The 17,840-nt window shown below is 40.1% G+C and overlaps 1 protein-coding gene across 2 annotated transcripts in view; it reads right to left on the bottom strand.

Annotated features, from left to right (window-relative positions):
• The window catches only part of tox (thymocyte selection-associated high mobility group box), a 209,478-nt gene that overhangs the window by 36,312 nt on the left and 155,326 nt on the right, over nucleotides 1–17,840 (bottom strand). For both annotated transcript variants that reach the window (XM_034182971.1, XM_034182972.1), the window contains one exon: nucleotides 5,073–5,348. In XM_034182971.1, coding sequence (XP_034038862.1) covers nucleotides 5,073–5,348 — 276 coding nt within the window. The remainder of the gene's footprint in view (nucleotides 1–5,072; nucleotides 5,349–17,840) is intronic.

The following is a 17,840-nucleotide window of genomic DNA, read 5'->3' on the forward strand; positions in this document are numbered from 1 at the left end:
AGCAGGGAGACAACTAAGAGTGTCAGTAAGGTGGCTCTCGAGGACCGAACTTGGCCACCCCTGCACTACAGCATTCAGAAAAAGATGAAAATTTAAATTTCCACAGCACATACTGTCTTGTTGTGCGGCGTGGCACTCTCATAGACAGCGGTGGGGGAATTTTCCATCATCATCTCATTGGAAAAAATTAAATACCAGGTTAACAATCTACCACCTACTACCCACATGTGAATGCAACATAATCCATTCAGAGTCAACAATTCAAAGAGATGACTGCTAAAACCCAGGTAAGAACAATCTGGATCAAATATAACTGAAACAGAGCAGTTTGCCATTTCTATGTGAATAAGACACATACAGAGTTGAGTTGTACACACACACACACCCCCCACCCCCCCCACCCCATGAAGCTGAGCATGATGCGGTTGCCATGCAACCATAATTCATGTCCTGGCAGTAAATGTATGTTAGTGTGAGAATATCAAAGAGTTGTGAGAGAAAGGAGGAAAAACATCAGGGACTGAGACAGAAAATAAGCTATTTTTGCAACTTCTTTATCAGATCAATATCAGCTATTAATGATAAAGGGTCCTCACAATCAGACTTGAACATTTTCAAATTTGTTCATTGTAAGCCAGCTCCATGAAGGTTGAGGGCTTTTTTTGTTTGCTCACACTGACACCTAATAGAGCTGCTAGATCTGTAACAAAATAATATGGAGACGGAGACAGCAGGCAGAAACAATGAAACATCAAGTGTGGGAGGTGAGAAAGTTTCATTTTTAATAAAACAGGAGAAACTGCTGATTTGGACTGACACATGCACACCTCAGACACATTAATGAATATCTAGTTTAGCTTTCATTTCTTTACGGTGGTAGAGACTCAAGTGCATATTGATGTCAGAGTGTGACTTTCATTTTACTGTGAAATGAAGACAACAAAAATTCAGAAAAACTGTCACACTGACCACCTTCCCTTTTAGGTCTGAAAATGTCACATATCTCTTTTTTTTCTGACTTTGAGTCAGAAAAGTGAGACACTGTGTGTGTGTGGGGGGGGGGTCTGCTTGTAATAATCTGAGGTAAAATTACAGCATAGGTTGGGAGGGGTATTTCTGTTACATATGTCACAGAGGTCAGAAACAAGCTGTGTCTGTCATAAATTATACTTAAATCAGGATAACATCTGTGATAAGAGAATTGTGGGACATTGGAGATGTTGAACCGTAAATATCAAACACATAAATATCAACGTTAACTGGCACACTATGACTCCTTTAATAATTATCTTATCAGATCAAAGACCATTTCATTTAAAGTGTAGGTGACACCAAAAATGTACACAAATACTCACTAAAAACGATGAAATGATGATATTTTAAAAAATCCTTTAGAACAAAAGTCAATAAGTGCGCAGGTGAAGGATAAACAACAGCTGTCTGACGTATGCGCTCTATTACAGCCTTCAGCCGTGGCCATATTGTTGCTATGTCATCATAAGAACGGGACCTGGTGATTCAAGCCCAAATCAATTGCAAACATGGCAGAGGTCGAGCTGCTTTCAGACAATTTTTTTTTTTTTTTTCTGGAGCTTTTATTTATGTCCAGTCTGAAGGTGATGCTGAAGCAGCTGTGGGGGACACAGCCTTATGGTTCTGAGCCTTATTTAGATGACAATGATGGTGACTAAACCTTGGAGGAAGACCTTCATTCTGACAAGTGACGATATTGGCAGAGTTCAGAACACAGAATGGTGATTATAAAATATAAATAAACAGTGCAGGTGAATTCGGCATGGAGTAGAGGTGAACTGTTTTTTTGTTGTTTTTTTTGGCAGCTCTTTAGTCATAATCAACTGCTTAAAAAAATAGTTTTACTATCTGTGGCATCAGAAAAAAACTGATGAGGAAGTGTAGATTTTTTTTTATTTTCCTTAGATACAGGTACACACATTTCAAATCTGAAAAATGACATGAGGGACTGAAAATATTTTTTAAAATAAATATAATTTCCTTCTTAAATACAGTTAGTGTACTGTACCTTAGTAGCATAACACGTTATTATTAAATATTAAAACCATTTACACAAGGAGTAAATAATATAGTCTTACCTGTCCATTTCAGTGAGATCATCTTTAGCCTAATGAAAACTTATCCACCTTTACCAAATGACATCTGAAAATAATTTGCTGAAAAAAAAGTCCCTTTGTCAGACAGGGGATTGGTGCCAAGTTATAGAGCCGGCTGTAATCCGTTATTGCAGCTGATGGATTGAGTCTACTGTGGACGAATCCTCTTCTTCCACGACAGGGCCGCTTTGTGCCACAAGTTGAAAGATTCACACCTCCCTCATCTGCATAACGTCTCAGTCTGCACGTGATGAATTATGCCAGGATTGACAAAACAATACAATAAAATAATGTGAAAGCAGTCATGAAACATCATGACTGCTGACAGACAGAGTGAAACGAATGCTGCTATGTCCGATAACAAAGCTTCTGAGCTTTCATTCAAAAGTGATGGGTAGGATTTACATAGAACATACAGACAGACAGGAGGCAACACACTTCACCGAGGCAGCTAAAAGAAAATGCATGGAGGCTGCAGCAGTCAGAGCTAAGACAGCTGGACAGGCTCATATTAAATCAATGCACAAAAAAGCGCAGAAACCAAAGGCAAATAACAAATGAACCTGGGATGATATTGATTATACCATACAAGTACCATAACTTGCAAAGTGGAACTATTGACAATCTTGAATATTGAAAATAGGTTAAATTATGTGAGAAGTATTTTCATGGAACTTAGTCAAGTTGTCCCACATTTTTATATTTTCAGAACTTTAACATGGAATTCTGTGCATGAGTACATGCATTTTACATTGTGTACAACAAGGTAGCCATTCTATTATTAAAATTATATGAGAATTGCAAGAACCCATCTGGTTAGTTACATGCAGTATGGGAGTGTCCTATGTATGATCCCACAGTTAAATTTTTTTTTTCCTCACAGCCCTCTTGACATTTTTATTTGTTACAGTCAAATTTAATTATAAGCCAAATATTTAGCAAATTAACTGCAGAAATGATTCTGGGGAGCATTATCACAGCTAAAACCCTTCAGCTTCTAGGGCTGGCAATGCCCACCAGTCGATCGTGATCAATGGTCGATCACCAGCTGAGTTCCAGTTGGTCACATGACAACTGTGCTGTACGGACAGTGCTGCTATAACAGACTGATGCAGAAGCACTGCACCAAGCACTGGCAGCACTGCACCATTAAGGATGCAGGCTGCTGTTAAACAGCCATAAAAGAAGGAGAGGGCTCTTCTTCTATGGTGCAAGATGTTTACAAAACGACATGGGTGAGCCGTTCCTGTATCAGTTTATAAATGTATACAGAGATAAACTGTCACTATTAATACTGCAATTTCCTGCTTTTGATAAAGATGACAGCGTTTGTGGTTTTATGTTATTTTTATTTTTTGTTATTCCATGTGCAGCTGGAGGACTGCTGCACACAGACATTAGGTGGCTCAGCAGAGGTAAATTTCTGCAACGGTTTAATGAACTGTTGCCTGAACTTAGACAATTCTGAAATGTTCAAACCATGCTGAATATGCAGCTTTTGGATTTAGCCTTTCTTATTTCTTGCCTCCTCTCAGTGCCAGAAGTCCCACTAAGGTAGGGAACAACTTTTCCAACTTTAATTAGGCCTTATGTAATTTGAGTTGTTTGTTGTTGTGTTGTTACAGGCCAATCCTAAGCCTACTTGTGCTTATTCTTTGCACATTTGCTTCAATAATGCATTATTATTGTTAAAACATTATCTTTGTACCAAGAAAATGTGTTATTATATTGGTGCGTAATAAACTGCAGCTACGCTATGGCATTCGATATGGCTTGGTAGCTCCCGATACACTGTCAACTTTAAAAGTAGATTTTGGTTCAAAAAAGGTTGGGCACCCCTGTTCTATGGGCAAGATTGATTTATGCTGTACCAGTGAACCTTGCAACAACTGAACTTCTGACTGATCTGCTCTTGACCCTTGTCTGTACTGAGAATACCACCTGCCTTGTGACCCTGTCTTACACTGGTCTGACCTTGCTTCCTGTCTGCTCTCTGCTTATCTGTTGACCCCCTTGAACAGGAACTCCTGCTATAGACTCAGCCTTGTATACTGGCACACTCTCTGTCTTCCCTCCTGATCTTCTGATGTAATGGACTGCAGAGGAAAAGCCGTTGAAGATGAGTGAGTGAGTGAGTGAGTGAGTGAACGAGTAAAGCATTAATGACTCAGGACCACCATTACAAGTTAGTCTCTACCTGTCTCTGTAACTGTGACTATTCTAAAGCGCAGACCTGAATTATATCGCTTGCCCCTCTCCCCTATTGCTGACTTGGTGGACAGTAAGCCTTGCTTTCCTCCCATTTACATGAGGTCACATTCCCTTGCATTCCATGACTTGCCCCGGGACATGGCAACTCTTCTCTCTACTCACTCTCCAACTGGAGTGGTAGGACAGAGTTGGAGCTGCCTACTTCTGATCTGAAACATAAGGTGCCATTGCTTCTTAAGGTTGGGCAATAAATACAGCAAAAGGTCTCTCGATTAACCATGTAAAAGTAAGTCCCTTCGGCTGCTCCCTTGTTTTGCACTTGGGGTCGCCACAGCAAATCCAAGGTGGATCTGCGTTGAATTGGCACAAGTTTTACGCCGGATGCCCTTCCTGACGCAACTCCACATTACATGGAGAAATGTGGCAGGGGTGGGATTTGAACCCGGAACCTTCTGAACTGAAACCAAGCGCATTAACCACTTGGCCACCACCCCATGAATTATGTAAATTATTAATTTAGGATTTTTCAAGTAATTCCATCAACTTCTTGAATTACATGTAATTTTCCACAATTTATTTAGCAGTCATGATTTCTAATGGAATAATTACAATGTAATTATAACTATCATATTTTCCTGTTTGTGTCCCCTTTTCCATGTGACTACAGCTGAGGTCCCACACACTTTGTATGTGTGGATTTTTTTTGTTTTTTTTTTTATGTATGAAACTCACCACGGATAAAGTACTGGTCACTGGGCCTCCATCTGGGGCGAATGTGTCCCCATCATGGTTCATTATCACAGTGCCAACTTGGCTAGCAGCCATGCCAGGCAACTCCATAGCCCGCAGCTGATAGGGGTGTTGTGCAGATGAGCCAGATGAGGGGTTCAGAGGGTGGTATGGTCCAGAGGGGGAATCATGCGAGGTCAACATGTGGTCTGGCAGAGTGGGAAGAGTGATAGGTGGGATGTTGAAGTCCTCGTCTCCCAATCCACCTACTGAGTATGACTGAGAAGAAGTGATGAGACAGAAAAAGGAAAAAATGAGCTGAGAGTATGATTCTGTTATCTTTAAAATGACTTTGAAAAATATTACTACCTGTTGTCCAGCCATTCAATAATGCAACACAAGGCAAAAACCAAAGATTTCTGATGGGTCAGGATCAGCAACACTAAGTTTCCATTGCACAGCACTCCAACCAGCACACTGCAGTATTGCAATAGATATTTGGTGGTGCCAAGGCTCACCTGCTATTTTAGCCCTTGGAGGTGTAGGACGGCTATGCACAAATAGGCTGGCTGAATTAAAATATTATTTGGAGCATGTGCTGAAGACACTTTAAAATGTCCAGAAAATAATTAGAGTGGTTAAACGCAGGATCAGTGGCCGTAATGTCAAAACTGTTAATTTCTGTTCAAAAGCTTATGCTGTAGCTTCTCCAATACAATTCAGACAGATGCATTAATGAGGCAATCTGTTCATACCCATTCCATGTGTTGGGTTAAAAAATAAACCTCAAATTTTGCATTAATGAAAAATTTAATTTGTCTAGTGTTTTTATTATCTTTTTTAGTTGTAAATCACATGGAAATTTCATCAAATAGGCCACTGCTGATCTCCTGGATTTTAAAAAGGTTTTTAGAAACATTAACTCTCAGTAACCTACAAAGTGCAATTATTCATTTTAAGTAAAAGACATTCAATCATGTCGTCCAACTCCTGTTGTGTTAATCCCTGCAGGAAGGCTGAGGATTTAGGTGTACCCAAAATTAGGATCAGACAGTATGTAGGTGCAGACAACCTTTGGCACACTGATGGGGCTTAGATATGAGGATTTCTTGGGAAAAGAAGCATCACATGATCATAACATGCTAGTTTATGTCAGGACAAATACTGCAAATTAACAAACTGTTATCAGATTCAACTCTTTACTTCTCAGAGGTCTTCTTTTTGCTAATAGATGTGAGAGTATTAATTTCTTAAAATGTATATAAATGTACTCGACTCCACTGTTAGTATGTCTCCTATTGCAAGAATAGACCTTATTTACAGCAAGTGTATTTTATTAATTGAATCACTATCTGTTTTGCTCAGCAAATCATTCAGCCTCTTGTCAGAGTTAGTGCAGATTAACTCGAGTGTACAGGTCTGGGGTTTGTCATGTTTTTTTTTTTTTGTATGTATCATTTAGATTCTCTCTGTTCTTTGTCTTCCATATATCATATTTTAATGTAAAACAGGATAAATTACATTTCACGTCAAACACGAAGAAGCTGGGAGAGAGATACAGTGGCTGAGTGACTGATTATCCATTTCAACTGCTTGAACGTGTTTTCCATTGCACATTCGACAGTGTACGGTGATCTTCCATGTCATGCTCCTCTAAATATGAGGAGGAGGAAAAAAAAATCATATGTTGTAAATATCTGTCTGGAAATGGTAGTATTTGTCAAATGACCCCTTCAGCGAATTTCATAGCCTGGAAAACACAACCTGCCTTTGTGCTGCTTGTGCCTGCACTCATAACTCAAAATACTAACTATAAGAAGAAGAGGATGGGGGGAGGTGTGTTAACCCCCAAAACGTGAATCAGCTGCACATCGTGAATTATCCACAAACCGCGAATTGCAAAACGTGAATACTGAAAAAATATCTCCCGAAACGCGAACACAGGTCTCACAAAATGTGAATTTCTTCAGGATCCGGTGTATGTGCTTGGCTGAGGAGCCAATGGTGCGAAGCTGCAATCTGTGGGCTTATGACTGCATGTCTCTCACTTTCATTGCATCACGGGGCTTTGAGCAACCCCTCGACTCTCGTGTACATTAGACCCTTTCACATTCCCTATTAGCGGGTGAACAATCCAGCACTTGGTGAATTCTGCTTCATGATGATAGGAAGAGTTGACGCTGAAGGATAAAAAAGTGACCTCGCTATGAACGCTTGGCCGCCACAAGACAGTTATTCCTGTGGTAACCTGTCTGAAACCTCCTGCTTAAAACTAAAAAGTCAGTATGATCATGAGGCTCAGCTTTCACGGTCTGTATTCATCTATCTATGAAGCAAGAAATGTCTGTGTGTGTATATGTGGCTCGCATATCTCTCTGTTTGTCAGATCAGCCTCAGCTTTTGGATATGACTTGTGCATGGCAATTTGATGTGCATCCTTTATTATGAAAATTTTGGGGATTCATTTTCAAAACCTTTATTTTGAAGTCATTGTCATCAGTGGCACAAGGCAACGTTCTCACCCGCCAGCTTCGACAAAGATCATCAACAAAGATGAGTCACCCTCTGCTTTAAACAGATGCCTATCTCTAACACGTTCACAGGGGTGAGACGGAAAAAAATAATAAATTAAAGTATACAAATAATGAATGTTAATGAGTTCAATGGTACGAGTATTTCATGAGGTGAAAGCTGGAATGTATCATTCAACGAGGCGAAGCACAGTTGAATGGTACATTCCAGCTTTCACCGAATTAAATATTCGTTCCACTGAAAGAATGAAAAAACATTTATTTGTTTTATATAATGGATAAAATAGATTCTTGTCATTTGGTGTTTTGTTTTATTTATTTATTTTTTTTATTTTATAAAACAGAAAAGGTACTTTAATTCTGGGTCCCACCGATATGAGCCACGCATGGGTATGTCAGCGATTATCGAAGAATGACCCACGTTTCATCTATCATGCATCCAAAAACTGTGCCACACTGTTGTTGCTAAATTTTGAACTTCTTGAAATTAGCGCCACGCTCAGAGAGGAGCCTCGTTAACTGAAGATAATGCTCTCAGAGCCACGAAACTCCCACGATAGTTGAAGAAACCCTCTCGTAGCAAAGAAAACATGCTGCGTGGCTCCTTCTTCATCCTTCATTATTCGGTGGGACCCAGGCTTTACATTTTGGTGTTCCACTAGTGCTTCAGTCCAACACAAACTTTACATAGGAGTCCAAAATTGCGATGATGTAGTCCGTGACGCCGTGCACTGACTTTGTGTACTTCCAAAAAAACAAAAGACTTTGTGTAGTTCCTCAGTCCAGTGAAAAAATCACACCAGAGCTTTGTCCAGTTTTTCCATCCTAAATGGTAAATGGACTGCATTTCTATCGTGTCTTTTCCATCTGCATCAGACGCTCAAAGCACTTTACAATTATGTACTTTACCCATTCATACAAACACACTCACACACTGATGTCAGGCTGCTGCCATGCAAGGCGCTCACTACACACCGGGAGCAACTAGGGGATTAAAGACCTTGCTCAAGGGCCCTTAGTGATTTTGTGATCAGGCTGGGTCTTGAACCGAGGGCACTCTGGTCTGAAGTCCAAAGCTTAACCATGAGTGAGACCATCCTAACAGCTCTTCATGCCTCCAGATAGCTTACAGAGGAGTGCATTTTTTGTGTGTGTGTTAGAATTAGCACCTTCAAATTGTCGTTCATCACCAAAACAAACTAAACTCTGTTTAGCTAAACGCTGACCCCGGTAGTGTGATCGTGCGCAGTGATCAGGGCGTGCAATAGCAAATTTCATGTAGCACCAAAATTGCACGCTAAAAAATAATTATTGCACAGTAAATGAAACACAACAGCAAATGGTACAAAAATCCATGTCACATGACATACAACCCACCAATCAAATGACAAGGATCCACTCAGGTGTTATATAAAATAAATAATACACAGTCTGACAGATATGCGCGCCACAGACAGACACACAGACGCTTCTTGTTTTATTATCACAAGGCGGAACATTCTCAGCGCAAGCTTTGACAAAGATCGACAAAGATGAGTCACTCTCTGCCTTAAACAGATGCCTATCTCTAATGCGTTCACGGGGAAAGATGAAAAAAAAAAAAAAAAGAAATAAATAATACACAGCCTGACAGATTTGTGACACACAGACTCTTCTTGCTCTGACAGGCCAGCTTTGACAAAGATTGTCCACAAAGCTCCCACTTTTCGACATACTTCCTACGGGCACTGCGCTAGCACTGAAAATCAAGATCAAGTGCGCTTTTGCTCTTCTACTCCTCCCTGAGATTGCCTTTCACCTACGTTACCATGTGACATGCATACCGCCCCAGCCAAACTCCCCACCCGCCACTGTCCCTGTAGCAGGCCATGCCCAGCAGGGGCCGAGCCCTTGATACTAGAAGCAAGAGTCCGCTTGGGGCTCACCTCCCTGCCTCACCGGGTGTAGTGACACCCCCCCCCCCCCCCATTTTTTCCCTTTGCCAAAATAGCATCATAAATGTCCCCGTCGTGGGACTAATAAAGGAATTTAAAGAAATCTTTTTGTGGAGATATGATTTGCTATCAAGATTTCCTGAAGTAATTGATCCACAAACTGAAATCTGTAAACTACTTAAACTGAAAGAAAATACATATCATGAATGATATTCACATTTTGTGACTTACATTTTGCGAGCCCCGCATTCACATTTTGTGGGATATTTTATTCACGGTTTGCAGAAAATTATTAACGGTTTGTAGATAATTCAGGATTTGCAGCAGATTCACGTTTTGGGGGTCAACAGGTATCTTAAAGTTTGAATGGATTGATCAAAGCTGCCTGCAGTGAAGAATGACAGGAAACATTAGCTGATTTCCATCCACTAAAACAATCATATATATCATTATGCAAAACATTCACCACATTTACAGAAAAAAAAATGCTGAAAGTGATGCTTTCTACAACTAACCTTTTCCAATTCTATCATCTCAGTCATAATCATCACCACTGCCATACGACTCAACACGTGTTCAATTACTTACTTAATAACCTGCTCCTGAACACATCCAAAACCTGAAAAAATCTGTTAAATTTTATGTTTATTTTCTTTTCTTTTCCAGACCTTGCCTGTGCTTTACTCAGGATTATATTTCTACTGAAAGGCTTGCACCTTACCTTTCATTGTACTTGTTACAGTAACATTAAAGAATATGAATCTGAATTACTTGTATTTCAGAGTAGATGAAGTACAACGAGAGGAAACAAACTATCGTGAAACATTAACATCAGTGACAATTGATGGAAAACTGAACCATCATTATCGGTGACAATTGATAGAAAACTGAACCATCATTACTACAGAATAATTTCAGTCTACAGTGCAAGTTTGTGTTGGCTCTTCAAAAGTTTTATCACAGATTAATTATAGCTAATGATATTCTCAGCCTTGACAGAAAACCTTATGATCAAGTGCTCATTCAATCACCCAATAGAACAAGAGAGTAATTTACTGGTACAAGCACCCTTTTGTCTGAGAGAATACACAAAGACGTGTAAAAATACATCACTAAAAATTTAACACTGAAAAGCAAACAAGTAGTAATAACAAATATAATGATGAATTAGTCGGAGCAGAGACAAATGGAATATAGACATGAAAAAGTAAGAATCATGCAAAAGTCAAAGATGCAAGGGTGAAAAAGAGATGGGAGAGAAAGAGACCGTTACTAATCTGACAGAGGAGATCTTTTATAGAGACTGACAGCCTTTTCTGCTTGGCTAGTCGCACCAATTTCTCTCTCTCTTTTGCTCTCCATCTCTCGCTGTCCTCCTTCCTGTCCTCATTTGCACTCCATTTCTCCTTCTAAACTCAAAAATTGCTTTTTAATCTCACCTCCCCCTTTCATTCTCCTTCTCTATTTCAAACCTGCACAGAGAGTTATGTCTTGCATGACTTGGAAGCGCCTGATGATTAGTTACGAGCTAAGTTATCCACAGCTGGGCTGGATTACTTTCAGATGTAATACAAATGACATGGTTATTTTTGGTTATTTAGTTACATAATCCATTGGACTACAAAAAAGTAACAATCTGACACTTTTGGATTACTTCAGAATATCAATTACTGAAAATGGATATACCTTGATCTCACCACTAACAACTGGACAAAGACAACTTCTTTCAAGTATCTGAAAATTATGTTTTCCTCAAAATACATTCCACAAATGTGGCTAACATACTGTGCTGCACATTTTTAAACTTAAAAATGATGCTGATTGTTGCTCAGAATAGAAAGCTGAATGCTGCTGCTTCAGTCTTCCATCTTTTGGAGATTTTCTTCTTGTACTTTCAAGTGTTGCAGTTGGTCTTTAAAAAAGACTACTGGCTGAAGGTTGACCTCTAGTGGCTACACAGGTAGAGCTAATTCTAGTTTACTTCTCGTTAATGAGTTAATAGCAGTGGATCATTTAAAAAATGTCCCATGATTTTAAAACAATCATATTTTAATAATCAAAATGTAATCAAGTAAACCTTTTGGCAGTGTAATCTGGTCAGATGGTACTTAAATTTTGTAATCTGATTACATAATCATGATTATATGCATTCACTTATTACCCAACACCAGTTATATCACTGATATATGTTAAGTTAATTAGTTGTAGCAGCACATGATTTGACTTAGTAGTTTTAGTTTCCTGGTTCAAACCCGTCCCTGCCCATTCTCCATGTAATATGGAGTTGTGTCAGGAGGTTCACTTGCGACTTGGTCCTTTTCTGTGTAACGTTTGCATGTTTTCCCCATGTTTGCGTGAGTTCCCTCCAAAATGCTCCCACTTCCAAGAGTGCAGGTTAGTGAATTAAATCAAATCAAATCAATTTTATTTATATAGCGCCAAATCACAACAAACAGTTGCCCCAAGGCGCCTATATTGTAAGGGCAGGCTCATACAATAAATTACGTAAAAACCCCAACGGTCAAAATGACCCCCTGTGAGCAAGCACTTGGCAACAGTGGGAAGGAAAACCTCCCTTTTAACATGGAAGAAACCTCCAGCAGAACCAGGCTCAGGGAGGGGCAGTCTTCTGCTGGGACTGGTTGGGGCTGAGGAGAGACCAGAAAAGAACTGCTGTGGAGGTGAGCAGAGATCAATCACTATGATTAAAGGCAGAGTGGTGCATACAGAGCAAAAAGAGAAAGAACACTCAGTGCATCATGGGAACCCCCCAGCAGTCTAAGTCTATAGCAGCATACTAAGGGATGGTTCAGGGTCACCTGATCCAGCCCTAACTATAAGCTTTAGCAAAAAGGAAATTTTAAGCCTAATCTTAAAAGTAGAGAGGGTGTCTGTCTCCCTGATCTGAATTGGGAGCTGGTTCCACAGGAGAGGAGCCTGAAAGCTGAAGGCTCTGCCTCCCATTCTACTCTTACAAACCCTAGGAACTACAAGTAAGCCTGCAGTCTGAGAGCGAAGCGCTCTATTGGGGTGATATGGTACTATGAGGTCCCTAAGATAAGATGGGACCTGATTATTCAAAACCTTATAAGTAAGAAGAAGAATTTTAAATTCTATTCTAGAATTAACAGGAAGCCAATGAAGAGAAGCCAATATGGGTGAGATATGCTCTCTCCTTCTAGTCCCTGTTAGCACTCTAGCTGCAGCATTTTGAATTAACTGAAGGCTTTTCAGGGACCTTTTAGGACAACCTGATAATAATGAATTACAATAGTCCAGCCTAGAGGAAATAAATGCATGAATTAGTTTTTCAGCATCACTCTGAGACAAGACCTTTCTAATTTTAGAGATATTGCGCAAATGCAAAAAAGCAGTCCTACATATTTGTTTAATATGCACATTGAATGACATATCCTGGTCAACAGTATCAAAAAGCAGCACTGAGGTCTAACAGAACAAGCACAGAGATGAGTCCACTGTCTGAGGCCATAAGAAGATCATTTGTAACCTTCACTAATGCTGTTTCTGTACTATGATGAATTCTAAAACCTGACTGAAACTCTTCAAATAGACCATTCCTCTGCAGATGATCAGTTAGCTGTTTTACAACTACCCTTTCAAGAATTTTTGAGAGAAAAGGAAGGTTGGAGATTGGCCTATAATTAGCTAAGATAGCTGGGTCAAGTGATGGCTTTTTAAGTAATGGTTTAATTACTGCCACCTTAAAAGCCTGTGGTACACAGCCAACTAATAAAGATAGATTGATCATATTTAAGATCGAAGCATTAATTAATGGTAGGGCTTCCTTGAGCAGCCTGGAAGGAATGGAGTCTAATAGACATGTTGATGGTTTGGAGGAAGTAACTAATGAAAATAACTCAGAACAATCGGAGAGAAAGAGTCTAACCAAATACCGGCTGTTGTGTGGGGCGCCAGAAGAGGATGGACTGCTGGCCCACCACCAGAGGGCACCCTGCCTGGAGTGCGGGCTCCAGGCACCAGAGGGCGCAGCCGCCTCACAGGAGCAGCTAGGGTGACAGCTGTCACGCATCACCTGCAACAGCTGTTACCAATCAGCAGGGGTACATCAGCAGGACGACGTCTCCACCTCTTTGCCGAGATATCATTCTACCTGGAAGGTAATATTCTCAGCTGACTGCTTGACAGTAACCTTCTGTGATTTTTGTGAGTGATAACAGACCTTTTTTCCAACGAGAGGTGGAGGTAGCTTTCCTGCCGTGCGGATTACGGGTGCAAACGCGCCCACCTTTAATTGTGTTTTTGTTCCTCGCCAGCAGTACCAGGTCCGACACGCGGAGGCAGTGGCCACCTGGGAGTTCGGGACTTGGCGGCTCCAGTATTCCCGGGGTCTGGTGGCGGAGGAAATCGTGTGGTTCCGGTTCTGCTTTGGACAGGTGTCTCCTATCTTCGAGCCTGCCCACACGACACCTTTGTGAATTGATTCTGATCTATTGTTGTAATCTGTTGTATTTGTTGTGCACATTCACAACAGTAAAGTGTTGTTATTTGACCTACTCCATTGTCCGTTCCTTTGCGCCCCCTGTTGTGGGTCCGTGTACCGACACTTTCCCAACAACCGGCATCACTGAAAGCAGCCAAAGATAACGATACGTCTTTGGGATGGTTATGAGTAATTTTTTCTCTAATAGTTAAAATTTTATTAGCAAAGAAAGTCATGAAGTCATTACTAGTTAAAGTTAAAGGAATACTCGGCTCAATAGAGCTCTGACTCTTTGTCAGCCTGGCTACAGTGCTGAAAAGAAACCTGGGGTTGTTCTTATTTTCTTCAATTAGTGATGAGTAGTAAGATGTCCTAGCTTTACAGAGGGCTTTTTTATAGAGCAACAGACTCTTTTTCCAGGCTAAGTGAAGATCTTCTAAATTAGTGAGACGCCATTTCCTCTCCAACTTACGGGTTATCTGCTTTAAGCTGCGAGTTTGTGAGTTATACCACGGAGTCAGGCACTTCTGATTTAAGCTCTCTTTTTCAGAGGAGCTACAGCATCCAAAGTTGTCTTCAATGAGGATGTAAAACTATTGACGAGATACTCTATCTCACTTACAGAGTTTAGGTAGCTACTCTGCACTGTGTTGGTATATGGCATTAGAGAACATAAAGAAGGAATCATATCCTTAAACCTAGTTACAGCGCTTTCTGAAAGACTTCTAGTGTAATGAAACTTATTCCCCACTGCTGGGTAGTCCATCAGAGTAAATGTAAATGTTATTAAGAAATGATCAGACAGAAGGGAGTTTTCAGGGAATACTGTTAAGTCTTCAATTTCCATACCATAAGTCAGAACAAGATCTAAGATATGATTAAAGTGGTGGGTGGACTCATTTACATTTTGAGCAAAGCCAATTGAGTCTAATAACAGATTAAATGCAGTGTTGAGGCTGTCATTCTCAGCATCTGTGTGGATGTTAAAATCGCCCACTATAATTATCTTATCTGAGCTAAGCACTAAGTCAGACAAAAGGTCTGAAAATTCACAGAGAAACTCACAGTAACGACCAGGTGGACAAGGTGGATTAGTGACTCTAAACTGAGCATTGGCGTGAGTGTCAATAGGTTTGTCTGTCAGTAAGTGTTGACCCTGTTCAGACTGGAGGCTTGTCCAGGGTGTACCCGGTCTCTTGCCCAATGCTGCGATAGGCTCCAGCTGCCCCATGACCCTTAACTGGAATAAGGGGATTCAGAAAATGGATGGTTGAATAGAAATGTGCAATGATGGACAGAAAATGTGACATTTACAAAATATTTTGCATCAACATTTTACATCATCTCTGTTCCTTATGTGAACTGACATTTTCACTTATGATTTTCTCTGTCTTACTGTCGGAGGTATTTAAAGAGCAGATGTGGACAAAATAGAAATGTTGTTGATGTCAACTATAATTTTCCTAACTTCACTGAGTCAGTCACGATGTCATCAACTACATCAAAATAGCCAGGATAGCAGTGGCACCTTCAGATGTGCTCATATATATCATATTTATAATAAACAGTGGATTGAAGGTCCAACTGAGGTGGTATTCACACAAGGAGTGCTTTTCTGATAGCTGTGACCTCACAAGCTGTGATGGAGCTGATGTTTCTTCAACTCTGACAAGCTGACACGTTCAGCCGTCTGTTGTTGCGTCTTCTTTTTAGTTCCCTAACAGAGTCAGATTCCTGCTGCAGTTCACAGCCCTGCATAAATTTAAATGACAGTCTGTTGTCTGTCTCTTTCTCACCATCTCCTGCTCTATCATTTCATTCAGGTTCTGTATAATTTGCTTCTCTGTCTGTCTCTGTCTCTCTCTCTCTCTCTCACACACACACCTTTCATTCAGTTCACTGCTATAGAATGGTTCAAAGCCTACAGAAATGTTATTTATACACATAGGCACTGCATCTGTTGCCTGTAAAAAGGAAAAGTGGAAAATTTACTTATGTTAACAACTGTATCAGATAAATCTTGTAGATCAATATCTGTTTCTCCCTCAAGATTAAAAAAAATGAGTATCTGTCTGTATATGTTAAATACAATGCCTATGTCCAAATGGTATGTGTAAGATTCCACATGTCTAGGGTTACACCATTGACCTTGTAAAACAGGGATGAGGATTTGAAATTTCACAGGAGTCTTAATTTCACTGAAAGTAATTTTCGCTGCTTTCACGTTTACAGCTGGTTCAGAATTCTGCTGCGTGACTTTTGACAGGAACTCAAAGGAGAGAGCACATTACCCCTGTCTTGGTCTCTCTTCATTGGTTACCTGTATATTTTAGGGTTCATTTTAAAATTCTCGTGTTTGTTTTTAAGTCTCTTCATGGCTTAGCCCCGCTGTATCTCTTTGGGCTTCTTCACCCTTATATACCGGTCTCTCATGTCTTAAAATCTTTTTTCTTTGGCTTTTAACCACAGTGAGTTTTTTAGATTTTATAGTTATTAACTTGTTTAAATATACAATAGTGTTCAGAATAATAGTAGTGCTATGTGACTAAAAAGATTAATCTAGGTTTTGAGTATATTTCTTATTGTTACATGGGAAACAAGGTACCAGTAGATTCAGTAGATTCTCACAAATCCAACAAGACCAAGCATTCATGATATGCACACTCTTAAGGCTATGAAATTGGGCTATTAGTAAAAAAAAGTAGAAAAGGGGGTGTTCACAATAATAGTAGTGTGGCATTCAGTCAGTGAGTTCATCAATTTTGTGGAACAAACAGGTGTGAATCAGGTGTCCCCTATTTAAGGATGAAGCCAGCACCTGTTGAACATGCTTTCTCTTTGAAAGCCTGAGGAAAATGGGATATTCAAGACATTGTTCAGAAGAACAGCGTAGTTTGATTAAAAAGTTGATTGGAGAGGGGAAAACTTATACGCAGGGCCAAAAAACTATAGGCTGTTCATCTACAATGATCTCCAATGCTTTAAAATGGACAAAAAAACCAGAGACGCATGGAAGAAAACAGAAAACAACCATCAAAATGGATAGAAGAATAACCAGAATGGCAAAGGCTCACCCACTGATCAGCTCCAGGATGATCAAAGACAGTCTGGAGTTACCTGTAAGTGCTGTGACAGTTAGAAGACGCCTGTGTGAAGCTAATTTATTTGCAAGAATCGCGTGCAAAGTCCCTCTGTTAAATAAGACGTGCAGAAGAGGTTACAATTTGCCAAAGAACACATCAACTGACCTAAAGAGAAATGGAGGAATATTTTGTGGACTGATGAGAGTAAAATTGTTCTTTTGGGTCCAAGGGCCGCAGACAGTTTGTGAGACAACCCCCCAAACTTTGAATTCAAGCCACAGTTCACAGTGAAGACAGTGAAGCATGGTGGTGCAAGCATCATGATATGGGCATGTTTCTCCTACTATGGTGTTGGGCCTATATATCGCATACCAGGTATCATGGATCAGTTTGGATATGTCAAAATACTTGAAGAGGTCATGTTGCCTTATGCTGAAGAGGACATGCCCCTGAAATGGGTGTTTAAACAAGACAATGACCCCAAGCACACTAGTAAATGAGCAAAATCTTGGTTCCAAACCAACAAAATTAATGTTTTGGAGTGGCCTGCCCAATCCCTGGACCTAAATCCAATTGAGAACTTGTGGGGGTGACATCAAAAAAGCTGTTTCTGAAGCAAAACCAAGAAATGTTAATGAATTGTGGAATGTTGTTAAAGAATCTTGGAGTGGAATAACAGCTGAAAGGTGCCACAAATTGGTTGACTCCATGCCTCGTAGATGTGAAGAAATCATGAAAAACTGTGGTTGTGCAACTAAATA

Source organism: Thalassophryne amazonica, chromosome 12 (genome assembly GCF_902500255.1).
Source record: "Thalassophryne amazonica chromosome 12, fThaAma1.1, whole genome shotgun sequence".
NCBI lineage: Eukaryota > Metazoa > Chordata > Actinopteri > Batrachoidiformes > Batrachoididae > Thalassophryne > Thalassophryne amazonica.